Genomic DNA, 25797 nt, shown 5'->3' on the forward strand with positions numbered 1-25797 from the left:
CAAAGGGGGAAAAAAAGTGAGAGGGAAGGAAAAGAGGAAGTGAGGGGCGGGGGAGGCAAGATTGTAACCACATCAAAGAGGGCGCGCGGGGGAGGCGGGGCTGGTGCGGGAGCGCGCGCGCGTGCCCGCGCCCCTCTCTCTTTCTCCACCTCCCTCTTTCTCCGCCTCCCCTCCTTCTCTGGCGAGGCAGGATCGGGACCATGACCCCCCGGCGGGGGCGGCGGGCCGGGCCGAGGTAGCCGCGGGCCGGAGGAAGGAAAGCGGGCGGCGGATGGGGACCGGAGCGGACGCTGCTGCTGCTGGGGCGCCGGGGGCTCCCGGTGCTGCTGCTGCTGCTGCTGCCTGAGCCTGGAGCTCCGGCGGCGGCGGCGGCGGCGGCAGCAGCGACGGCAGCCTCCTCTCCGGGTCTCCGGCCCGGCCTCCTCGCGGCCCCACCCCCGTCCCCACCCAGCCAGGTCTGGGCGAGCGGCAGCCCGGCGGAAGCGGCAGTCGGAGGAGCGGCGGCGCCGCGCACGGAGCCCGCAGACATGAGGTCGGTGAGCGCTACCTGCTGCCCGGGCGCGGCGGAGGGAGGGAGGGAGGGAGGGAGGCAGAAGGGCGCCTTTGTTGTCTGGGCTGCGGGAGCCGGGGTTTCGGGGGGTGGGGGGCGCCGTCTGGGTTCCCCGCCCCGAGGAAGGAGCAAGCGGGGAGACGGGAGGCGGCACGCCGAGGCTGCTCCGAAGAAAGGAGCGCGGCGGCACCCCGGTCCCCGCCCTCCCGTCGAGGCTGCAACCAGCGCAGATTATTTTTCTCGGGGGGGGGCCTAGAACATTGGGGGTTGCTGTTTTGGGGGAACCCGGAACATTGGGGGTTGCTGTTTTGGGGGAACCTGGAACATTGGGGGTTGCTGTTTTGGGGGACCCGGAACATTGGAGGCTGCTGTTTTGGGGGACCCGGAACATTGGGGGTTGCTGTTTTGGGGTGCCTAGAACATTGGGGGTTGCTGTTTTGGGGGACCCGGAACATTGGGGGTTGCTGTTTTGGGGTGCCTAGAACATTGGGGGTTGCTGTTTTGGGGGACCCGGAACATTGGGGGCTGCTGTTTTGGGGTGCCTAGAACATTGGGGGTTGCTGTTTTGGGGGACCCGGAACATTGGGGGCTGCTGTTTTGGGGTGCCTAGAACATTGGGGGTTGCTGTTTTGGGGGACCCGGAACATTGGGGGTTGCTGTTTTGGGGGACCCTCTTCCCACATTACGCGGTTTTCCTGGTTCCTTTTGTAACCGCTTGGGAGAGAGGTGCACGTGGCAAAGATTAACACCCCCCAAAAAACATAGAAACTGTTAGAAGCTTCTTTTTTAAAAATGGGGGGGGGGTCGTTTCTGCCCTCTGTTTGAAGCCCAATTGAACGTGTTTTCCGGAAGTGGGGAAATGTCCCCCAATATAGGGGGAGAGATTTGCACTCCCCCCCCCCTTTGGAAGAGGCCAGAGATGATAGTCTCCCTTCTTCCCCCCCCCAAAAAAAAAATCCTATGGTCGGAATGACTGTGGACACACGCAGCCCATAGGGGTTGAATGGGGGCACCCCAAGTTGATGTCTGAAGCCACGCCCTTCCGTGTGACTTCATCGCTCGGGCCCCCCCCCGCTTGAGATAAGGGGGGAGACTTCCAGGACGGCAGCGGAGTTTGTTGGGGAGTTCCTCCGGGGGGGGGGAGGGAAACGAGCCACGCCCCGGGCAAGGGGGGAGCAGGAAGAGATAAGGATAGATTTGCCCCACAGCTGCCTCGTGTCCTCCATAAGTGGGGCGGGGGGGGGGCGTTGTGAGGAATGCAAATTCTTTCCCAGGGGCTTGTGAATGCATTTGGCTTTGGGCTGGGAGTTTGAAGTTTTTGGGGGGCGGAGGGGGGCATTTCCTACTTCTGCAATAGTGGACTGAAGGTCAGGATTTAGGGTGGGGGCTGCAAGGGGTCAAGTCGAAGGGGGGGGGCGCGACACCTCAGATCCGTTGTGAGTGGGGAGGAACCTCAAAGGTTGGTTTCTGTGATCCGGGTATGCTACTTAGTTCCTTGCAACCCCCACCTAAGGAACAAATAACACCCCCCCCTTTAAGGACACAGGAAGTTGTTTTCTCCCAGGAGGGCATTCCTGAGAGGGGGCGGCTCCGCCCCTATGATGGGACAGGGAAAGTGATCTTTCCCAGAGCCCAAGACCCTTCCCGAATTTGGGGTGCTGGTCCGGCAGTTCCCAGAGGTTCTGGCCAATGCTGGACATCCGAGAAGTGGTCAGTCCTCTTGAATGGATCCTTGTCTGAAGATGACCGGACTGGATTTCTGTACCATTGCACCCCCTTCTCAGGGATTGCAAGGGGGTCAGGGGCACCCCAAAGCTCAATCTCTCTTCCCCTTGCGATCCTGGCCCTGCTCCTGCCCCCGTTGTGCCCCCTTCGCTCCTTTCCTCAAGTTGAGGGGGGGACACACACACCAAAGACCCCCACCTACCTCCAAGTCTCTTTCAGCGAATGCAGGTTTGGAATTGTAAACCTATTTCAAGGCAGGCTATTTAAGGTTGTCCAGGCTCAAGCTGCCCCCAATCTTAAGTCTCAAGTCTCATGGAGGTCTTAAGCCCTCCCACCTCATTTTCTGTGTCCTGGGACTTGCGAGGTTGTGCTTTTGAGCACGTGCAGAGTGTTTTCCCCTGCTTCGTTGATGCAGTGTGATAATTTCTGAGCCTAACTGGAAGGGTTCTGGGGTCAGGAGGGGAGAGAGACAAGCAGCCCCCCTCCTTCAGAAATTAGGCTGACGAGGAGGCGCGGACGGTCAGTGGGCCTGCGGGAGTTCATCCTGAGTCGGCAGTTTTCGGAGATTCCTCCCCGGCTCCCATCCCCGAGTCACCAGATTATAGAATTACAGAACTGCAGAGTTGGAAAGTACCAGCCGTTCCAAACCAAGGGAAGAGGCAGTGTGGTGTAGTGGTTAGAGCAGTAGACTTCAACTCCCATCATCCTTAACTAGCTAGTGGGATGATAGGAGTTGTAGTCCCAAAACAGTGGAAGACTCCAGTTTGGGGAAACACTGGCGTGTCAGATAAGGGTTCGAACCCCCACTCGGCCACCGAGTGTCACCTTGGGGGGGTCCATTCACGGCCTCCCAGCCTGACCTAACTCACAGGGTTGTTGTGGGGGTGAAATGAGGAGGTTGGCCGACCGTGTCTTGAGCTCCTTGAAAAAGCTGGGGTATAAATGGCATTCTCCCCTCGCCTCCTTAATCCAACTGAAAGCTGTGTCTGTGGCCCCGATCCCCTGAAAGCAAAAGGAAGTGAACTGTAGGGGAAGTAGATTCAGATCAAGCGCGGGGCCCTGAGTTTAAAATCTTATGATATGCCTTATCTATAAGCCGATCTCTAGTTGCTGTGTTGCAATTTTTTATTTTATTTTTTTAAAAGGGCAGCCCCCGCCTGCAGTCTTACAATATGAGAAGGGAAAGTTGGGGTGGGGGTGTGGGGGAGGCAGGGTGTGTTTTGCAGGTTAAGCAACCCGGAAGAGGTCAGTTTGTCATCTTCGCTGCAAGAGACACGGAGTGCAGTGACGCCTTAAAGGCTGACAAGATTTATCGCTGCCTGGGCTGCCATCATCAGCATCACTGCCGAATTAGTCAGCCTTGAAGGTCTCACAGGGTTCTTGGTCTCAGTAGGAGGAAATGCAGAGAAAGGGAGCGTGTAGTACTTGGGGGGTGTCCCAAAGTGGGGGTGGGCAGGATTCCTTGTTGGGGGGTGTCACTGGAGGTGCAAATGACCGTCAGACTTCGGAAAGCTGGTGTCCCTGGAGCAAGCCCAAGAACTTTGTTCAGATGAATCAAAACTAAATAGTTTTATTTGGGTTCTGAATAAATGTGCCGTTCACTGCTTTGAGTTCTATTATTCTCTTCCATAGTTGGCCGTGCGAACCGCTATTCTGAATAATGCTTTTTATAAAATGCTGGGGATGAGTTTATGGGACCAAGGGGGTGGTGTGCGACCCCCAGAATTTTGGAAATGGCTGGTGTAGTAGGAAATCCTCGGAGGGTTTTGGAGAAAAGTCCTGTCTGGTGTTTTGTGCTATCTGGAGACAGGGTTCCCTCTGGCATTGAGGTTGCCCTGGGATGGGAAGGAAGAGAGTTGTGGTGGTTGTTGGCTAAGTTTTCCCCGGTGTAAGGTAAAGGTAAAGGGACCCCTGACCATTAGGTCCAGTCGTGGCCGACTCTGGGGTTGCGGCGTTCATCTCGCTTTTTTGGCCGAGGGAGCCGGCGTACAGCTTCCGGGTCATGTGGCCAGCATGACTAAGCCGCTTCTGGCGAACCAGAGCAGCGCACGGAAACGCCGTTTACCTTCCCGCCAGAGCGGTACCTATTTATCTACTTGCACTGGTGTGCTTTTGAACTGCTAGGTTGGCAGGAGCAGGGAGAGAGCAACGGGAGCTCACCCCATCGCGGGGATTCGAACCGCCAACCTTCTGATCGGCAAGTCCTAGGCTCTGTGGTTTAACCCACAGCGCCACCCGCGTCCCTTCCCCCGGGGTATACCCATTGAAATGGATGGACGTGGCTAAGCTAGGTCCATTCATTTGGGGAGGCTACACTGAGTGCTCATTTAAATGGCGAGCTCTGGGTGTCTCAAAGTACACAGAGGAGGCTAAATTAATTTTAAGACTGTAAGCTCCTTGAGGCCAGAGACCTGTTGCCCTCACTTAAGCCATAAAACGCCGTATTATGTCAACAGTGGGGTGCAGATTCCCTCGTCAGTAGCGCCGGAGGAACCCCAAAAGTATCAGCCAGATCCTCTTGTATGCTGCCTTTTCTTAAAAAAATGGGGAGTGTGACCTCTGACCTGTGGGTCTGGTTATCTCGAGAGTGAATGACCTAGTCTGGCCTCCGGACATGTTTCCAGTGTCGGTCATCCAGTTATCTCTAGTAGCCCACAAGGGAAAGTTGAACATCCTGGCAGCCGGTGTAGCATGTAGGCTGCTGCTGTTGATGGAGGCTCCACTTCGCTGCCCTGGCTAAGAGTGGGCTTCAAACCTCTCCGTGGTGAGTGGGTCCAGTGCCTATTTAAATCTCTTTCTCGCAGCATTTGAGGTCAGTCGTGCGCTGCATGTTCTGAAACGGCCGCCCATTCATTTCCTTGGTTGACTCCTCGCCGGGTGAGACGACTTTGAGTCACTAGAGAATTGTCTCCTTATTCCATGATTAAGTTCCCTCGAGAGCTTTTGGTGTGTCGGACTTTGTCAAAAGCTCTTTTTGGGGGAACTCCAAGCTTGCCATGTCTGCCACTGGGTTGTTCCTGTCTCCGCTCTTGACGACACGCTCAAACAGCTCTGAAAGGTTATCGAGGTGGGACTTCCCTTCAATTCTTTATAGCTGCGATTCCTGCATAATTGCACCGGGTTGGACTAGATGGCCTTTGGGGGATCCCTTCCAGCTCTAAGCTTTACTCAGAATAGACCTTTCAGAATCGATGGACCTAACTCAGCCACGTTCATTCATTCTGATGGCTCTAAAACTTCATTCTCTGCCACCCCATGCCTGGCTTCTTTAGGCTAAATAACTCTGTCTTTCAATAATACATTTTAAACACAGAATTCCGATACGATACAATAATCTTCATTGTCATTGTCCCATACAGAACAACAAAATTGAAAAATCTACACAAGACATTCAAAAACCAACAAGCCTGCTATCCCAGCCTGGATAGCCCCCTAAAAACTCTGATACCCCATTTTTAAATACAATATACTTCCATAGAGTATCCTTACATTGCGTTTAAAACCAAAATCACATTTGGGTAGAAACGGTTTCTCAGGCGGCTAGTCCTAGTCTTTATAACCCTGGATCTTCTTCCAGAAGGCAGAATCTGAAAGAGATCATTTCTGGGGTGCGCACTATCCTGCGCTATGTCTGCAGCTTTCTTATGGCACCTGGAAGTGTAGATTTGATCCAAGGTGGGAAGAGTGCACCCAATTATTCTCTCTGCAGTCTTTACAACACTGGACAGCATTGTTTTTTCCCTGACCGTGCAGCAACCTAGTGCCGTCTCCAGATGTTCTGGACTACAACTTCTATCATCCCTGGCTGATATGCTAGGACTGATGGGAATTGTAGTCCGAAACAGCCCAATGGGGAGGTCTGTGTTAAGAGTAGCTGACCTGAGACTTCGTTCCCCTTCACTGCTGGGGTTGAACTGACTGTCTTGCAAACTTCTGGGCAGGAACTTGATTTCACAGAGAAGTTGCGTGATGTGGAGCAGTTTCAGATTAGAGTTCGTTGACTCTCGGGTATATACTGAGAAATCTTTGACGATTACATTTATACATTCCCCCCTCCCCTGCCTCTTTCTTCTAAGGTGGTGTCCTCCTCACTTAGTCCTCACAACGACCCTGCGGAGTAGGCTGGGCTGAGAGTCTGTGACTGAACCAAAGTGACACACCCAGCTGAGCGGGGATTCGAACCCAGCTCCCATCAGTGGTTCTCGACCTCCATCCTTGCTGTTAGCACAGGGGAGGGAGGTTTTTATTCCTTTCTCAGCAGACGATAATCTTATCGAGGTTGTTCGCAGCACATCAGCAATTAGAGTTTCCTGGCACAGATGACCTTGCATTTTGGGGGTGGACTGTGGACCAGAAGGTGGACTAGAGGATCCTTGAGTTCCTTTCAGCTCTGCAGTTCCAGGACCTCATCAAATCCACCTCTCCCCTCTTCTAACAAAACCACAAAAGGCCCTTCTTGTCCCTCTCATTTGCAGAGCCTTTATTTTGCATTTTGCAAGGTGCAAAAGAGCCCTCCAGGAATCCTGACTCCCCGAGCTCTCAGCCGCCCCTTGAGTTTTCTGTCGGGTCTGGGTCATGGCGGGGGGGGGGCGTTGCTGCATTTGCAGCTGTGCAGAAACAACCCCCACCTTCCCGACCCCTTGAAAACCCACAGCTTTTCTGGCTTCCACGTCCGGAGACCAGGTCAGCACTGAAAGCTGTGGGTAGGAGAAGCGGATTTCAGCGGCCGGTCAGGGTTTTATTTGCGTCTTCATGCAGCGCCTAGTGGTTAGAGCTGTGGGGGAGGCCTGAGAAGTTTCAGCAGCTGCAGCAACTGGTGATTTTATTTTCTCCCCCCACCCCCCCACCCAAATGTCTGCTACTTGGGGTCTCTTTCTGGTATCTTTCAACAGCTGAGAGGCTTCCAGCTGTCTGGGAGTGAAGGGGGGTTATGTTGCATGCTCCCCCCGAAAACCCTCCCCCAGCCACTTTGGGGAACGAAGATGCTTAGAAACATGGAACTGTAGAGCTGGGACCCCCCAAGGTCATCTAGTCCAACCCCCTGCTCAGCCAGCTACTAAGCTCAAAGTTTTGCATTGCAAGGACTGAATCGTTGAAGTCTAATGTGAAGGACTTGGGGAGATGCTTTTCCTAAACCCTGCCTCATTTAATCCCCCACAGCAACCCTGTGAGGTAGACCAGGCCGACAGGAAGTTGGGTTGGACTAGATGACCCTCGGGTCCCTTCCAATTCTATGTTATGACTGGTTTCCAAATTCGCACCCAGTGAGAGTCATGGATGAGTGAGGGGCGGGATTTGAACCTTGGTCTCTCCCAGGTCCTAGTTGGACGCTGTAACCACTATACCAGACTAGCAACCTTGCAAGGTTTCTGAACCAAAAGGCAGCAGCATTTTTCACTTTAAAAAGGTAAAGGACCCCTGACCGTTAAGTCCAGTCGCGAACGACTCTGGGGTTGTGGCGCTCATCTCGCTTTACTGGCCGAGGGAGCCGACATTTGTCTGCAGACAGTTTTTCCGGGCCAGTTTCCAGTTTTTCCGGGCCAGTTTTTCCGGGCCAGCATAACTAAGCCGCTTCTGGCGAACCAGAGCAGTGCACGGAAATGCCATTTACCTTCCCGCCGGAGTGGTACCTATTTATCTACTTGCACTTTGACGTGCTTTTGAACTGCTAGGTTAGCAGGGACCGAGCAATGGGAGCTCACCCCGTCGCGGGGATTCGAACCGCCGACCTTCTGATCGGCAAGCCCTAGGCTCTGTGGCTAAGATCACTGCGCCACCCGCGTCCCATTTTCATTTTTTTCACTTTAACAAGGAACAAAAACACCGCTTTCTCCGTCTATGTGCTCACATGTGTGTGCGTGCCATCTCTTGTTTGAGATCCAGCCTTTCCCCCCTCCTGCCTTAACTTTCCCAATCTGTAAAATGGGCAACCCAGGCAGGAGTCCAGAGAGACCCCTGAGCTTTGCAGTTACTTGACTGAGTTGCTTAGTACTGACTGTGGGTCTGAGATGTTGCAGGCGATTTAATGAGTCCTGGCTGATTACCTAAAGATCAGGAAGCAGCCTGTCCCATTTCCCTTTTCCACTGTGTACATGGACAGACTGGGAAGAGGAAAAGCAGGCCCAGTGGATGTTAACCCTTGGGCTCCCAGGGAGTTGTGGCCTATGCCTTTAAGGCAATCTTGGTGCCTTCAGATCTTGTTGGACTACAACTCCCATCAGCCCTGGCTGGCACAGAACTTTTTTGGGGGGTTGAGAGCACCAGGTGGGCTCACACATATACCCAGTAAGATGCCAATTAAAACCAAGCCTTTCAAAAGGCAAAATCACGCAATCGTAGAATTGGGAGGGTCCCCTGAAGGTCATCCAGCCCAACCTGCTGCAATGCAGGAATCGCAGCTGACGACTCCTCAACTGTTCCTCCTCCTTGTGGTGCAGCAATAAAACGGCTAGCACGTTTGCGAAGCTGAGCAGGGTCCGGTTGGGTTTCAGATTAGATGGGGGACCGTGCATTGCCCGGGGTTGGACTAGATGCCCTTTGGGATCCCTTCTGCCACCTTCCTATTTTTAAAGGCTGCTTAGCCTTAACCACTGAAATGAGTGCAATGGTAATACTTTGAACTCCTCCGAGAAAAGGTTCCATTTCATCTCCAGGAGATGGGGCGGGAAGGGAAGAGGCAGCTTCCGAAATCAACTTTCGGTGAAATAATTTTTAACATATAAATTCCAACCATCATTTAACATAACTTCTTATCTTGTACAATATTTTAGACTTCCATCAACAACCTCTGAAGATTTTCCGTTCTTTATCACTTGTTCTGCATTTCTTAATTTCTCTTTTACTTTTAATTGCCCTTAACTAATAATTCTTTTCAAAGCCTTCCTTGCAATATTTCACAAAGTCCTCCTTACAGAACTTATTGCCATCCTGCTAGCGTAATCTGTTCGTCACAATTGCTTTTCAAATAGTTCAAATATTTACTCCAGTCCTCTAAGAATCTCTGATCCCGCAGGTTTTGAATCCTTCCTGTTAATTTATCTAATTCTGCATAGTCCATTAATTTCATTTGCCGTTCTTCTTTGGTCAGCAGTTCTTCTTGCTTCCATTTTTGTGCTAATAATGTTCTTGCTGCTGTTGTTGCATCTAAAAACAATTTCTAGTCCTGTCTGTTAATATCCTCTCCTACAATGCGAAGTAAAAATGTTTCTGGTGAGAGAGATAGAGAGATTAGACAAATTCACGGGGGTGGTTTGGTCCATCAGCCAGGAACAAAGACCCTGAATTGAATGATAATGGAGCCTCCATGTTCAGAGAGTGTCTACCTCTAAATTTGATGTACTGGGGACGGAGGACAAAAGTAGCAGAAGTGTGTTTGTGTGTGTTGCCTTTGTGCTCTGCTTGGGAGCTTCTATTTTTTTTTTAAGAAATATTTATTAAGATTTTACAAAAACAGATATACAAAAACACATAATAAAAAAACAAGAAAAAAATAAGAGTAAACACACACAAAAAAGATACAAAAAATTAAAAACAATTCTTTTTCATAATTTAAAACTCATTTGCTTGTTTCTTTGACTTCCTCATACCTCCCCTTCTTGTATTCCCATTTAAATAATCAAATCAGCAAATCCTTACCCTCTTTCATTTATCTTATCTCTATAACTTAACATTTTATAACTCAGTATTTTCATCCATTATCAATTCTTTTTTGCATATTCTTATTAACTTTGTTACTAATACCACTTATTTCCAATCCAACACCATTTTAGTTATTTTTTTTTTACCTATTTATCTGCTTGGGAGCTTCTAGGACACCTTTTGATTTCTGGGAATGGAGTTGAGAGACGACCTAACCTGGGGAGAAAACAGTAAAGACCTGATGACGAGAGCACAGAAGAGGTTATATTTTCTGAGAATCCTCTGGAAAAACAATCTCTCAAAGGACCTGTTGATGGCATTTTACCATTGTACTGTGGAGAGTGTATTAACTTATGGTCCCTGTGTGTGGTTTGGGGGCTGCACGGTCAGGGGAAAAACAACAATGTACAGGGTTGTAAAGACTGCGGAGAGAATAATTGGGTGCACTCTTCCCACCTTGGATCAAATCTATGCTTCCAGGTGCCATAAGAAAGCTGCAGACATAGCGCAGGATAGTGCGCACCCCGGAAATGATCTCTTTCAGCTTCTGCCTTCTGGAAGAAGGTCCAGGGTTATAAAGACTAGGACTAGCCACCGGAGAAACAGTTTGTACGCAAATGCAATTCTGGTTTTAAACGCAATGTAAGGAAACTCTATGGAAGTATCTTGTATTTAAAAATGGGGTTTCAGAGTTTTTAGGGGTTTTTGAAGGTTTTATGTAGTTTTTCAATTTCATTGTTCTGCATGGGACAATGACAATAAAGATATTGTATATCGTATCGTATACTTTGGCTGTCCTCTGTCGGAAGCAGGATCCTGGGGCGTTCTTTCCCGATGCAGCTGCGCCGGACATAGGGGACACGGGAGGTGAAGATTCGGCGTTTAAAAGGGTTGACTTCATTTTGCACTGGAGCCAGCTTCATGCGCCGGGTTGCTAAGCCCCTTTTCCTCATTCCTCAAATGACTAAGTGCCGTCAGCCCAAACGTAGCTTGCTAGGGATGAGCCGGCCAGAACAGCGAGCCCCAGGACGCCGTGTTCTGCAAACTAAGGCCCAGGGTATTGCCCCACCACAGGGCAAAGAAAGGACTTCTAGATAGATAGATAGATAGATAGATAGATAGATAGATATTTTTATTGTCATTGTCCCATACAGAACAATGAAATTGAAAAACTACATAAAACATTCAAAAACCCCTAAAAACTCTGAAACCCCATTTTAAAATATACTATACTATACTATAAAAACCCCTAAAAACTCTATGTGTTTTAAATTGTTTTTATTTTTATTTAGTTCTGTTAGTCTAATGTGTTAGTGTTATGTAGTGTTTTTATGTTATATTATGGAGTGTTTTTGTATTGTATTGTATTGTTTATTTTGTTTTGTTTTGTTTAAATTGTTGGAAAAGCAATAAATATTATTATATAAAAACCCTAAAAACTCTGAAACCCCATTTTAAAATACCGTACACAATACTATACTATAAAAACCCCTAAAAACTCTGAAACCCCATTTTAAAATACACTATACTATAAAATACACTATACTATAGAGACCCCTTATGCTGCGTTTAGAACCAGAATTGCATTTGGGTAGAAACTGTTTCTCAGGCAGCTGGTCCTGGTCTTTATAACCCTGTACCTTCTTCCAGAAGGCAGAAACTGAAAGAGATAATTTCCGGGGTGCGTACTATCCTGCGCTATCTCTGCAGCTTTCTTATGGCACCTGGAAGCATAGATTTGATCCAAGGTGGGAAGAGTGCACCCAATTATTCTCTCCGCAGTCTTTACAACCCTGGACAGCATTGTTTTTTCCCTGACTGTGCAGCTCCCAAACCACACACAGAGACCATAAGTTAATACACTCTCCACAGTACAATAGTAAAATGCCATTGCTGCTGCCTCTGCTGCAAAGAGTTAACCTGTGGAACTCGCTGCCACAGGAGGCTGGGGTGGGTGGTGGCCACCAACCTCAGACTGGGCATATTCAGTGGCTACTCCCCGTGCCCGGATTGCATGCTTCCCGTGGGCATCTTCTCGGGTTCTTATGGAACCTCCAGCTCCAGCGGCAGTCTATCTAGATTCCTAGGTTCTTTGGGGTATGTGGCCACTGTAAGAACAGGGGGCTTGGCTAGATGGGCCAATGGCCTAATGGCCTGAGCTGCCTCAACCGCCTGGCCTCACCCCGAGTCTCTGGGCCCCCCAGTGCCGGAATCCTCTTGGGGGGGTCGCAGGTTCCGGGTGCCAGCTGCATTGTGACGCAGCACTTAGTTCCAATTGGCACGTCTTCCGGGCTGGTGGGAGAGACAGAGAGACCTGCACCCGGGCCGGGCGCGGCGGGGGCACCACGTCGGACATCATGGGCCGCTTTGGAAGGTTGTTTCGCCATCTCCCCCCGCCCCCCCCCCGGATTGGGCCCTCTGCTCTGCTGGCCTCCCGGGTGTAGGGGAGCGGGCTGGAGCCGCAAGCAAGGGTTGTATTCTGCCCTGTGGAAATGCCGCCATGCTCTCCCTGCCCCCCCCCCCGCTAAACATGAAACTGCGACATGGATTGCAGCCCCTTCTCTCCCCCCCCCATATTGCGCCCCCCCCATGACCAGCTGTCCCTTTTCCCTCTCCTCCACCTTCTCATCCAGGGCCAGCCCTGATATTCTGTCAGTTCTGTTTTTTTTGGGGGGGGGTGTTTCTTGCCCCCCCCCCCACAAAGAGTCCTAAGTCTTGCTGGCCCCCCCCTTTTCCCAAATTGTCCTGAGCTGGAAAAGGCCGGAAAAGCTGCACGCCTTTCAGGAAGTGACTCAGCCGTCTCAAATACAAGGCTGCTCAGGGGGGGAGGAGGAAGAAAAGGAGTTTTTTTGCAGGGGGGGGATAAGCCTCTGGAACACCCCCGCCTTCACCTCCTTACTGATGCTCTCCAGGGGTGAGCACAGGCAAGATCTAGGCTCATCTTACCCCTCTAGCCCCAAGGCCTGGCTTTTGGCTGCTCCCAGCACTTTGGAGGGGGGGCCACCGCTGGTCGCCTTGCTTCCCCCTCCGTTCGCCATAGGCGACCTGTGGTTTGTTGGGTTTTTTTTGCTCTCTGACAGATCTCCGGCTCCTGACCCGCCGTCTAAGCCCAAAGCGGAGAAGCATGGCACAGTGCTCAGGTGTGGATGGATTGGGCCTGCGTGGGGGACATGTAGCCCCCCCCAAAACTTCCTTATCCTGGGGTGCCCACCCTTATCTCACAAAACCTACAGAGGCCTTTGAGAGCGGTACCCGAGATTCTTGTGTATTCTAGGGATGGAAGCAATCTCACCCCCCCCCCCCAAAGAATATCTTGGAAGTTTTGGACCTGCCCCTGGCTGGAACCTGAAAATTGCCCCCCCCCCCTTGAATGGTTTTATTTTATTTTCCCCCCCCCCAAATTCTTTATTAAGTTTTTCACAATTATAAGAAATATAACATAGAAGAAAACACACAAGAGAAAACACATTACAATACTAAAAAAAGAAAAGAAAAGCAAGACAAATTTAAACACCTATCACTTGAAAAACCCAAGTTATCTTACATTGTTAATTGACTTCCTCAAATTCTTACCTTCTGAATTTTATTGTATAACAGCTCTCCAATATCATTCTTCAACTAAAATTATTTCCAACAATTAACTACCTTCTTCTCTTTCCTTAATATTCTAAATCCAACTTACTTACAATTGAATCTTATTTTAATCCTCGGCCTGTTTGGTCCTTTTCAAGTGACTTCTAATTATTTATATTGCAATATTTGGCTAAATAGTCCTTAAATTTCTTCCCGTCTTCTTTCTGGTCGCGGATTCTTCCAGTCAGGTCGGCTAGCTCCAAAAATTCCAACATCTTCACCTGCCATTCTTCCACCATTGGAATTTCCAATTTTTAGCTAACAGCAGACTTGCCACTTTGGTGGCATACAAAAATCGTCTTTTTTTGGGCAATTCCATTCCTATTATTCCAAGTAGAAAGGCCTCTGCTTTCTGACTCTTAGGAATGGTTTTAAACACCCCTCTCCTTTCTAGACTGATTCCTGGAGTCTGGGGGCTTTCTGGCTTCCTTGGCCTCAGAAGGTGGCAATTTCTCCACCAATGGAGGTTTTCCACCAGGGGTTGGGATGGATGACCCCTGGGGTTCCCTCCCCACCCCACGATTCTGTGACCTTTGACTTTCTCCGTTTCCAGCAAGGCTCCCGACCCCCCCAAGGCCAAAGACCAACACCATTCGACGCAACTCAAGTGCGGATGAGTATTTGGGTCAGGGTGGGGGGCAAGGAGTTATCAATGGCAGGGCGCAGGGTGGGGCTGGTTTGCCCCCCACTTCTGCCCTTTGCAAGATGCATTTTTGGGGTGGGGTGGGGGGCAAAGCTATTTAATTTTTCTCCTGGCCCTGCGGTTGCGGGCCTGGAAACAACGTCCTTCTGCGGCCGCCTTTTGCATCGTCCCAAAAGGCCTGGTTGGGAGGGGGCTGAGGACCACCCTCAAACCCCCCCTCTCCTGGGGGTCTCCCTGGGCTTCTAGCCCCCCCAGAGACCAGGAATGTGCTTCCCTTTGGCAGGATTACGCTGGGGAAGAAGTCTCCTGCCCCGGAACCCGCTAAGAAAGTCGAAGTGAAACAGGCAGAGAAACCCAGGTGCGACTGAATTTTTTTTGGGGGGGTGCAACACTACAGATACTCTTCTGAGCTCTAGGAAAGGGCTTTGAATTTCAGGATGAGGGAATCTCCCTGTCCCAATTGGAAGGGTTGAGAGCTTCCTGCTCCCCACTTTGCCACCCTCTGCCTAAATTTGGGGGGGGGGCAGCAGGAAAAAAAATTCCTGGGGTGGCACACATGGGGCGATGTCTTGTGTGCAACACATTAAGATTTCTGAAAGGGGGAAATCCCATATATATTGATTGCAGGAGTGCACTGATGGAGAGAATATAATTTTTTTTGGAGGGGGGGGTCACTTCTTCCCCCATCTAGGGCCGCCTTCTCCAACTGGGAGTGAGCTGACGGTTTCTTGTGCATGATCAGCGTTCGGGGAGGGGGGGGGGATGTTTACACAGCTAATTCCAAACGACTTTGAACGCCGTCCAAAATCCGCACACACTCCCATTATACGTGGAAATGTCTTTTTCCAGCGCCCCCCCAAGCCCCGAGCCGCTCTTGTCCCACTGCAGAAAACAAAGGCTGTGCAGCTCTGCCAATTCCCACCCCCTCTCGAAAAAAACCCACCACTTTTTTTTTGGAACCAAGTTGGAGAAAGGAACATGGAAAGCAGTCCTGAGTCGAACCGTACCTGCTTGTCTGTTGCTCTCTTCTGGACCCCCCCCCCCCGACCCAAATTTAACTCAGCCACCCCCCCCCCCATCAGTTTGCAATGCTTCCAGCTCACAAGTCTGGAATTTGGGGAGTGTGTCTGTGTTGGGATGGGGGGAGGCAAAGAAGAGTCCCTCTCTAGCAAAAAAACACAACTCCTTTGTGAATACCTATGGGGACGTTGGTTGCTTTGGGGAGAGAATGGAGGCGATGGATGATGTCAGGATGTTTTGAGCTGGGCTGGGGGTGCTTTTCCTTGCTTAGGCAGGGTTGCTGATGGGGGGGGGGGAACGGCGCAGGATGTCTTTGGGCCCCTCCCCGCCTCCTCCAACCGCCTTGCATTCCCACATTATCCGGCCTGTCCTTCAAGTCTACCTTATATGGGCAAAGGCTGCTTTTTGCTCTCCCGCCCTCCCTCCTTCCGCCTCTTTTCCGGTTGGCCGTTCCAGGTGCCAATTCTTATTCTTTCAGTCGCTGCCAGAGTAAAGGGGGGGCAGCCTGTTTCCCGCACTGCCCCCCCTCACTTAACCTCGCTCTGTTTTCCTGAAATAGAGCGGGTAGGTCTTGTTTGCCCTCTGAACCTAAAAGGAGCAGTCTATTCCAGCCTCCTTTTCTCGCAGAGGCCAAATACCCCATAGAACCTAGGGATGCAGAGATAGACTGCCCCTGGAGCTGGAGGCTCCATTAGAAGAGCTGGGCTGTTGGATCAGGACGGGTCAGCATCCTGTTCTCCTAGGGGCCAGGGAAAACCCGCAAGCAGTTCTTGAGGTTTCCAGCAACTGGGATTCAAAAGCCTCACTGCCTACCTCTGGCATGTTTTGGTTCGGACAGCCGGTGTTGAGCTGAGCCACCAGAGGTTATATTTCCCCCCCCCCCCCCAGAAATTTTATTGATTTTCACAATATTATAAAAAACAAACAAACACACAAGACAAACAAACAAAGCAAACATAGATCATAGCCTTATTGAAAATCACAGTTATTAACTTTGTTAAGTGACTTCTTCGCTTCCCCTTGGTTGAATTTCATTGCATGTCCTTTTAACGGTTTTCCAAATCCCAATTTTTATGAAATTTAACTTTAACATCCTTAAATCTTCGCCTTATAGAATTAATTATTACTTCATCACTTAACATAAATAAAATCCTAAGCCCATTAAGTATCTGCAAGCTATTTCCAGTTAATTTAACTTAACAAATTTAACTAAATAATCATTAAATTTCTTCCACTCTTCCTGATACTCCTCCTCCTTCTGGTCGCAGACTCTTCCGGGTGGGTCGGCTAGCTCCGAAAAATCCATCATCTTCATCTGCCATTCTTCTATTGTTGGTAATTCTTGGGTTTTCCACTTTTTAGCTAACAAAATACGAGCAGCAGTTGTGGCATACAAAAATAATTTAACATCTTTCTTGGGCAATTCCAAACCTGTTATTCCAAGAAGAAAGGCCTCTGGTTTCTTTGTAAATGTATATTTCAACATTTTTTTTTCAATTCATTATAAATCTTTTCCCAGAAGTCTTTCACCTTGGGACAGGATCCACCAGAGGTTATAGCTGCTTGGGGGGGGGCGGCCTTGGCATGGGGGTTTGTGCCCAGGTTGCAGCGCTGGCCTGGCATTTGCAGTTCCTAGGCCATTTCTCTGGGTAGAACACCTGGTTGGTATGCAGAAGGCCCCAGTTTCCATCTGGCAGGATCTCCAAGGTATAGGGCTGGGAGTGTCCTTCACCTGTAACCCTGGAGAGCTGCCGGTCAGAGTAGACAACGCTGACCTGAACTTGGTATCAGGCAGCACCCTAAATCTTATACGCCCAGACCCTGCTGGGCAGCTGTATTGGAGTGCAGAAGGCCTGGTTGCAGCCTCCCCACCCCCCTCCACAGGGCATCACACTTACCTTATGAAATGCTGGGCTTATTTTGATAAGACCCTGCACCCACCCCTGTTTGGCCTGGAGGGGTCTGTAAGAAGAGGCTAAGGTGTCTCTTACGTAGAGGGGAAACTGAGGCAGAAGGAAGCAAGGGAACTACTTGAGTTGACTTGTAAGTTGCAGGACCCAGGAGTCGTGTTTGCAGGTCTTCCTCTTTCTCTCGCCGCCCCCCCCATGAGGTTATGAAAGTATTTATGCTGTAATTTTTGTGTCTTGGGATACTTGGCTGAGCAAGTTCCACATTGCACAAAACCTTCCTCTCGCAGCAAATGTTCCTCCATTTGTGAGCTGGAGGGAGAAAAAGAGAGAGACCTTTGCTCTGGGGCCTGCAGCCTGACCCCAGAATGCAAACAAACGTTTTGCAAAGGGAAAAATGCGACGGCTGGAGGGGGAGAGAGGATGGGATAGAGAGAAAATGTCGCAGCGGTTTCAACAGCAACATCCGATTAGATGCGTCTCAAAGGATTCTGGGTGTTGCTGTGCCACGGTTTCCCAAGCCGTTTCTGAGAAACATTGGCCATTGCAAAATGTGTGTGTGTGAATTGGATTTTATTTATATTTTTGGCATTTATATTGCACCCTTTTCTGCAAGGGGCTCAGGGTGGGGTACCTGGTTCTCCTCCCCCTCCTCATTTAATCCCTGCACCAACCCTGCGAGGTAGGTTAGGCTGAGGGTTGCTGTGACTGAACCCGCAAGCAGCATGCCTGAGTGAGGATTCGGACCCCGGTCTCTCCGAGGTCCTAGTCTGATGCACTCTAACCACTACACCGCACTGCCTCGACTTCAGACCCGCCTGGAATTTTTGACGGTGCACTGCCACCTTCCAAGGGCTGGCAGAGCCCTTGCTTGGCGTGCAGAAGGTCCCAGATTCAATCCCTGAATGCGTCTCCTGGAGCTGCCAGCCAGTGTAGGCTGAGCTAGGTCTGAGTCGGTAGCGTCCTGTTTAAAACAGCCCTTTGCTAAACTCCACGAGGACTGGCACCTTACTTAGACGGAGGCTGAGCCCTTGCAGGCAGGAAACCCCTGGCATTTCCTGGTAAAGCCCGCTGTCTGAACCTTGGGAAGCCCCTGCCAGCCAGTGCATGCAGCACTGACCTAGGCTGACCAAGTCTCCTCCAGCTTCCTCTGCACCTAGATATATGTCCATCTTGAACAATGCACCCATCCACCTGCTCCGCAGTGCCCGCGGGTGGCATTGCAGGGACCCAGTTTCTGCCTTGCAGGTGCCAGCTCTGGCTGGCAGCAGCTGCAGAGCCACACCTCGGGGCTTCTCCGGCCTTGCGCAACCCTCCTCCGGGCGGTTTGGGTCTTTGCCTTCTCTCTTAAAAGCGAGGTAGTCTCGGAAGTGTACCTTGCGTCACTGCGGCCGTGGTGAGATTGTGAAGGGACCTGTGGCTTGCGAGAGCCGGACGTGAGCTGGGGACGCATGATGGGCTGAGGTTGTTGCTCAACACAACCTGGGAGGGGTGAGGATGAGGTGGATTGGGTCCCTCTCCACCCCCTGTCGCTCTCAGCTTGAAACCAGAAGGATGTTGCCTGCCTGTTCCTCATTTATTGCTGATTTATCCCCCCTTTTTCTCCCAGGAGCTCCAGGGGGTGCAAAGCGCTCCCCCTACTCCCTGTTTCATCTTCACAACAACCTTGCGAGGTAGGGCTTAGCCTGAGAGGCAGTGGCTGCACCCAGGGGAGGATTTGAACTCGGGTGTCTCCTAACAAGGTTGCAGGTTTGATCCCCGTATAGGACGGCTGCATGTGTCCTGCATTGCAGAGGGTCAGGTTCCCTTCCAACTCTGTCATTCTGTGCTAATAATAATAATAATAATATATTATGAATACCCCGCCCATCTGGCTGGGTTTCCCCAGCCACTCTGGGCAGCTTCCAACAGAACACTAAAATACAATAACCTCTTGAACATTAAAAGCTTCCCTAAACAGGGCTGCCTTCAGATGTCTTCTAAAAGCCTGGTAGTTCTTTTTCTCTTTGACATCTGGTGGGAGGGTGTTCCACAGGGTGGGCACCACCACCGAGAAGGCCCTAAAAAAACTCCTAAAAAACGTAAAGGACCCCTGACCGTTAAGTCCAGTCGCGAACGACTCTGGGGTTGCGGCGCTCATCTCGCTTTACTCGCCGAGGGAGCCGCCGTTTGTCCGCAGACAGTTTTCCCGGGTCATGTGGCCAGCATGACTGAGCCGCTTCTGGCGAACCAGAGCAGCGCACGGAAACGCCGTTTACCTTCCCGCTGGAGTGGTACCTATTTATCTACTTGCACTTTGATGTGCTTTCGAACTGCTAGGTTGGCAGGAACAGGGACCGAGCAACGGGAGCTCACCCCATTGCGGGGATTCGAACCGCCGACCTTCCGATTGGCAAGCCCCAGGCTCTGCGGTTTACACCACAGCACCACCCGCGTCAAACTCCTAGTCCTCATTTAATCTGCACAACAACGCTGTGAGGTAGATTAGGCTGAGAGGCGGTGGCTGCCACTCAACATCAGCTGGTGAGCTTCATGGCCGAGTGGAGGATTCGAACCCTGGGCTCCCAGGTCCTAGCCTAACACTCTAACCATTGCACCACACTGCCTCTCGGTGTAGGCAGGTATTGCCCTCCCTCCGCCCAGCTGAGCACATGCTTGATCTGCAAAGATTAAAAGAAACCTTCCTAGGACCCACATACCTATGGACCGCCTCTGCCCCACGGAGGACCTTAAGGTCCATAAATAGCAACACCCTAGAGGTCCCGGGACCTAAGGAAGTCAGATTAGCCTCAATCAGAGCCAGGGCCTTCTCAGTGATGGCTCCGGCCTGGTGGAACGCTCTGTCTCATGAGACCAGGGCCCTGCAGGATCTGATTTCTTCCCGCAGGGCCTGTAAGACAGAGTTGTTCCGCCTGGCTTTTGGCTTGGAATCCACTTGATCCCCTCCCCCTCTTTCCTTTTTCCTTTCTCCTTCTGTGATGGAACTCTTATTTGGGGACTTCTCTGGCTTTTTTCTGGCCCACCTAGGACCAGTCTGGATAGTTGGCTTTGGTGAAGACTTGATGTTTTCATCCCCAAAAAAGTTTTTGATTTGAGTTTCTACTGAAAGGAGGCTCCATTTTAATCTTGTTTTTAAGTTGTATTTTAATCAATTGTTTTTATACCTGGTGTTAGCCGCCCTGAGCCCAGTCTTGGCTGGGGGGGGTATAAATAAAAATATTATTATTATTATTATTATTATTATTATTATTATTATTATTATTACTATGCACACACTCTGTTTCCTAAAAGCCGATCTCTTTGGGGAGCTGCACTCCTGCCTGTCTTCCTTGCCATGTTGGATTGCAGCGCCACCTCCCCAGCCCTGCTTAGGTCTAAAGTACTTGTTGCAAAGTCTCCTCTTGAGTTCGCCCTCAGAGAAAAGCGCTCCTTCAGTTTCCTCCAGCCGATCTGTTCTGGTCTTCTCCAGTTGTACACTGCCTGTTTTCTCCCTGCCTCTCGCCCGCTCCCCATTCCTGCTCCTGCAGAGTCGGAGCTGTGCCACAACTCGCCTGCAGCCCAGAGGCAGGAATCATGGCCCAGGCCTGGCGCTGCCTGTTTGGATTAAGGGAGCGGCTGCTGTTTCCGCTTCACCCTTTGGTGCCTGGAGGGAAGCTGAGCTGCGGGAGAACCCGGTGTTTTGTGTGTGCAAGGGCTTCTGTGTTTGGCAGTGCGGAGGGCAGGAACCTGAAAGACCATAGTAATAATAATAATAATTGTTGCTGTGTTCCAAAGGGAGGATCCCAGGATCCAGGGTTTCCCAAACTCGGGTCTCCAGCTCCTTTTGGACTACAACTCCCATCACCCCTAGCTAGCAGGACCAGTGGTCAGGGATGATGGGGATTGTACAGTGAGGGGGCAAACATATTTGATCTCCTGCTAAATTTGCCCGTTTGCCCTCTAACAAAGAAATGACCAGTCCAATAATTTTAATGGTAGGTTTATTGTAGCTGTGAGAGACAGAATAACAACAGGAAAACCCCCAGAAACCCAGAAGACAAAGATCAGAGATTGGTGTGCATTGTTGTTGTTTCCTCTTGTGTGTGTGTGTTTTTTGTTGTTGTTTAGTCATTTAGTCGTGTCCGACTCTTCGTGACCCCCTGGACCAGAGCACGCCAGGCACTCCTGTCTTCCACTGCCTCCCGCAGTTTGGTCAAACTCATGCTGGTAGCTTCGAGAACACTGTCCCACCATCTCGTCCTCTGCCGTCCCCTTCTCCTTGTGCCCTCCATCTTTCCCAACATCAGGGTCTTTTCCAGGGTGTCTTCTCTTCTCATGAGGTGGCCAAAGTCTTGGAGCCTCAGCTTCAGGATCTGTCCTTCCAGTGAGCACTCAGGGCTGATTTCCCTAAGAATGGAGAGGTTTGATCTTCTTGCTGTCCATGGGACTCCTCCAGCACCGTAATTCAAAAGCATCAATTCTTCGGCCATCAGCCTTCTTTATGGTCCAGCTCTCACTTCCATACATCACTACTGGGAAAACCATACAATAATAATAATAAATTTTATTTATACCCCGCCCTCCCCAGCCAAGACCGGGCTCAGGGCAGCTAACAACCAATAATAAAAACAAGTTGATTGAAATACAACTTAAATAACAAGATTAAAATACAACATTAAAACATTAAAATGCAGCCTCTTCACAGGAGGAGAAAGGAAAAAAGAAAGAGGGGGAGGGGATCAAGTTGATTCCAAGCCAAAGGCCAGGCGGAACAACTCTGTCTTACAGGCCCTGCGGAAAGAAATCAGATCCCGCAGGGCCCTGGTCTCATGAGACAGAGTGTTCCACCAGGCCGGAGCCATCACTGAGAAGGCCCTGGCTCTGGTTGAGGCTAACCTGACTTCCTTAGGGCCTGGGACCTCTAGGGTGTTGCTATTTATGGACCTTAAGGTCCTCCGTGGGGCAGACCGGGAGAGGCGGTCCCGTACGTACGAGGGTCCTAGGCCGTGAAGGGCTTTAAAGGTCAAAACCAGCACCTTAAATCTGAGTAGGTAAGAGCGGGGGCTCGACCAAGCTTCTTGGGAGTGCCCAGACCTAACGGGCAAAAATCTCCCCTCTTTTGCTAGATGAGAGGGCTATCGATGGACGCTGGCTATGCACACTCTGTGGCAGCAAGGCTGTGGCAGGAGAGGGCGAGTTGCTCTTGCGCTCAGATCCTGCTTGTGGATTTCTGTGTACATCTGCTTGGTTGTGAGAAGAGGCGACCAGGCCATTATTGGCCTGATCCGGCACTCGGGCTCTTAGGCTCTTTTTGGCACATGCATGTGTGCGCACACACACAAATGGTGTGGTTTTCAGGCTGTTTCTATGTCCCAGACCTTTGCCAGCCTCTCCCCCCCAGCCCCGTTGCAGTCTATCAGCTCCTTCTATACCCCCCCTCCTTGCGCATGAAGACCCCAGACAGTAAAATACACATGCGCGCGCACACACACACACACAGAGTCCTTGCCAGCCTGGCTGCTTTTCCTGTTCTGCCAGTTGCCACAATTCTCTGAGCACCCTTGTTCTAAGAGAGGAAGGTGGAGGAGAAGAACTCACCTGACAGCTTTGTGTGCATGGGGGGGGGGTATGATTGGGTGCGGAGAAGAGAGAGCTGTGGAAATCAGCTGGGGCACACAGTGGTCTGCATGCCCAGGCGCCTTGGGTCCTGTCCAGAAACTGCCACCCGTTCCCTATAGAGTTACTTCTCTTTCCCACCTGCCTCCCAAGGTTCTAGTCCTCAGCATTCTGCATGGAAACATTCCGCAAGGATGCTCCTCCATTTTCCAAGCACAACCCCTTTCTTTCCTCCTCCCCCTTTGGTGGACTGGCAGCCCTGGACTACTTAAACGGATTAAATTGCAAACACCTTTCTTCTTTGGTTTTCATAACTGAGCCCAGCCTTGGAATTTGGGCTTCCTGGTTGCAGATAAGCTCGTATTTTGCATCTGTTGTGCAGAACCCTGCAGTTGTATGTTAAACACGTCCCCATGTGGCCTGCCCTCCCGCTTGCCCTCATACATTTTACAATAATAATAATAATTTATTATTTATACTCCCCCCCAATCTGGCTGGGTTTCCCCAGCCACTCTGGGCGGCTTCCAATAGAACACTAAAATACAGTAACCTATTAAACATTAAAAGCTTCCCTAAACAGGGCTGCCTTCATATGTCTTCTAAAAGTTTGGTAGTTATTTTTCTCTTTGACATCTGACGGGTGGGCGTTCCACAGGGCGGGTGCCACCACCGAGAAGGCCCTCTGCCTGGTTCCCTGTAACCTCACTTCTCGCAATGAGGGAACCACCAGAAGGCCCTCGGCGCTGGACCTCAGTGTCCAGGCAGAACGATGGGGGTGGAGACACACCTTCAGGTATACTGGACCGAGGCCGTTTAGGGCTTTAAAGGTCAGCACCAACACTTTGAATTGTGCTTGGAAACGTACTGGGAGCCAGTGTAGATCTTTCAAGACCGGTGTTATATGGTCTCGGCAGCTGCTCCCGGTCACCAGTCTAGCTGCCGCATTCTGGATTAGTTGCAGTTTCCGGCTCACCTTCAAAGGTAGTCCCACATAGAGCGCATTGCAGTAGTCCAAGCGGGAGATAACCAGAGCATGCACCACTCTGGCGAGACAGTCTGTGGGCAGGGAGGGTCTCAGCCTGCGTACCAGTTGGAGCTGATAAATCTTTTAATGTAGATTTAGCAGTGCCTTTGGACAGCTAACCCTTTCTGCAACACTTTAAATCTGCAAAGTATATTTTATGAGCCGCTGCATTTCCTCTGAGCAGTAGGCCATTTTACAGAGTGGGGAACTGAGGCAGAGAGAGACTTCTCCATAGCCAGTCGTTGTAACCTGTGCAGAGATGGAGTGTGTGTGTACCTGGGTCTGGTCATACGGATCCAGTTCTCTATCCATTGAGGCTTCATGTTTGCACATGCTGCCCCCCCCCCGGCCCCCAGCGTCTCTGCAAGATCAGGAGAGTTCAGCAGCCCAGTGTGGAGCGTCTGCTTGGCCAACATTTCTGCGCATGGTTTTTTTGACAAGCCTTTTTCAGCTTCCTCTTGCAGAAACCCCCGGGTTAAGCGATAGCTGCGCGGTTGCCACACAGAGGTCAGGAGCTGTTGAGGCTTGCGACAGGAGGTGGGGGGCGGCAGGGTGACTCCATTCCCCTGAGCGGCATGTGGGTTTCCCCCAGAATATATTTCTGCACCCATTCCGCTGCGCGAAGTTCAACTGCTGGGAAGTATCATTAAGGATAAAGCAATCAAGGCTATGGAGGGAGTGAGAGATTTTACTTTCTTGGGCTCCATGATCACTGCAGATGGTGACTGCAGCCACGAAATTAAAAGACGCCTGCTTCTTGGGAGAAAAGCAATGACAAACCTAGACAGCATCTTAAAAAGCAGAGGCATCACCTTGCCAACAAAGGTCCGTATAGTTCAAGCTATGGTTTTCCCAGTAGTGATGTATGGAAGTGAGAGCTGGACCATAAAGAAGGCTGATCGCCAAAGAATGGATGCTTTTGAATTCTGGTGCTGGAGGAGACTCTTGAGAATCCCATGGACTGCAAGAAGATCAAACCTCTCCATTCTGAAGGAAATCAGCCCTGAGTGCTCACTGGAAGGACAGATCCTGAAGCTGAGGCTCCAAGACTTTGGCCACCTCATGAGAAGAGAAGACTCCCTGGAAAAGACCCTGATGTTGGGAAAGATGGAGGGCACAAGGAGAAGGGGGCGACAGAGGACGAGATGGTGGGACAGTGTTCTCAAAGCTACCAGCATGAGTTTGACCAATCTGCGGGAGGCAGTGGAAGACAGGAGGGCCTGGCGTGCTCTGGTCCAGGGGGTCACAAAGAGGCAGAAACGACTAAACAACAACAACAAAATCAAGGCTATAGAAGAACAAGCCTTGCTCAAGCAGAGGCAGCATGGCTTCTGCAAGGACAAGTCCTGTCTCCCAAAGCTGTCAGAGTTCTCTGAGTTTAAACGAGCATATCCTGGAAGGAGCCTTTTAAAAAAGTCCCGTATGCTCAGAGATTTTGCGCCTGTTCATTGGGGGAGATAGGAAGCCCAGAGCACTTGTTCCTTAGATGTCCCTTTTATGAAGAGGCACGGAGTGAGACCATTGATCCCCTGCTGGTGAGGCTCGCTGACCTCCTGGAAAAGCCAAAAATTAGACTTTTCCTGTTAGGCAAAGATCAGAAGACAACCCGGACGGTCGCCAGATTCTGTGTACAGATCTGTAGGCACAGACCATCCCTCAACACAAACTAGTTTGTTAAGAAAATCCCCAAACTCTGTTCCATGGGTGACCGTGGGTCATCTGTCTGCGGTAGCTTATCTTAAAGTTTTAAGCGTCTATACACTTATCGCATTTATAAATTTTAAATTTATTGTTGCACATTGATTTAAATGTTTGTTTTCCTTCTGTTTTTCCCCCAAATTTTTTTATTGATTTTCCATAAAAAATTTAAACACACAAACAAACAAACAAACAAACAAACAAAAATCCTAACTTTATTAAGACTAATCTTTTTAACATTGTTAAGCGACTTCCTCATATCCCCCTGGTTGAATTTCAGTGTATATCATTTTAACGGCTTTCCAAAACCAGTATTCTTATAAAATTAACTTCTTTCTTTCTTTCCAATTTAGCATTAAACATA

The 25797-nt window shown here is 50.4% G+C and overlaps 1 protein-coding gene across 9 annotated transcripts in view; it reads left to right on the top strand.

The window, feature by feature from the left end:
- Positions 1-381: 381 nt before the first annotated feature.
- Positions 382-25797, top strand: part of VASP (vasodilator stimulated phosphoprotein) — a 43947-nt gene continuing 18531 nt past the window's right edge. For 6 of the 9 annotated variants that reach the window (XM_083627502.1, XM_083627505.1, XM_083627504.1 and 3 more), the window contains exons 1-4: positions 12180-12287; positions 12994-13053; positions 14100-14153; positions 14473-14547. In XM_083627502.1, the coding sequence (XP_083483628.1) occupies positions 12271-12287; positions 12994-13053; positions 14100-14153; positions 14473-14547 (206 nt within the window). In that variant the 5' untranslated portion in view covers positions 12180-12270. Of the gene's footprint in view, positions 533-12179; positions 12288-12993; positions 13054-14099; positions 14154-14472; positions 14548-25797 lie in introns of those variants that run through there. The other 3 variants (XM_083627508.1, XM_083627509.1, XM_083627507.1) reach the window with 2 other exon arrangements.

Source organism: Podarcis filfolensis (assembly GCF_964270895.1).
Source record: "Podarcis filfolensis genome assembly, chromosome: 8".
NCBI lineage: Eukaryota > Metazoa > Chordata > Lepidosauria > Squamata > Lacertidae > Podarcis > Podarcis filfolensis.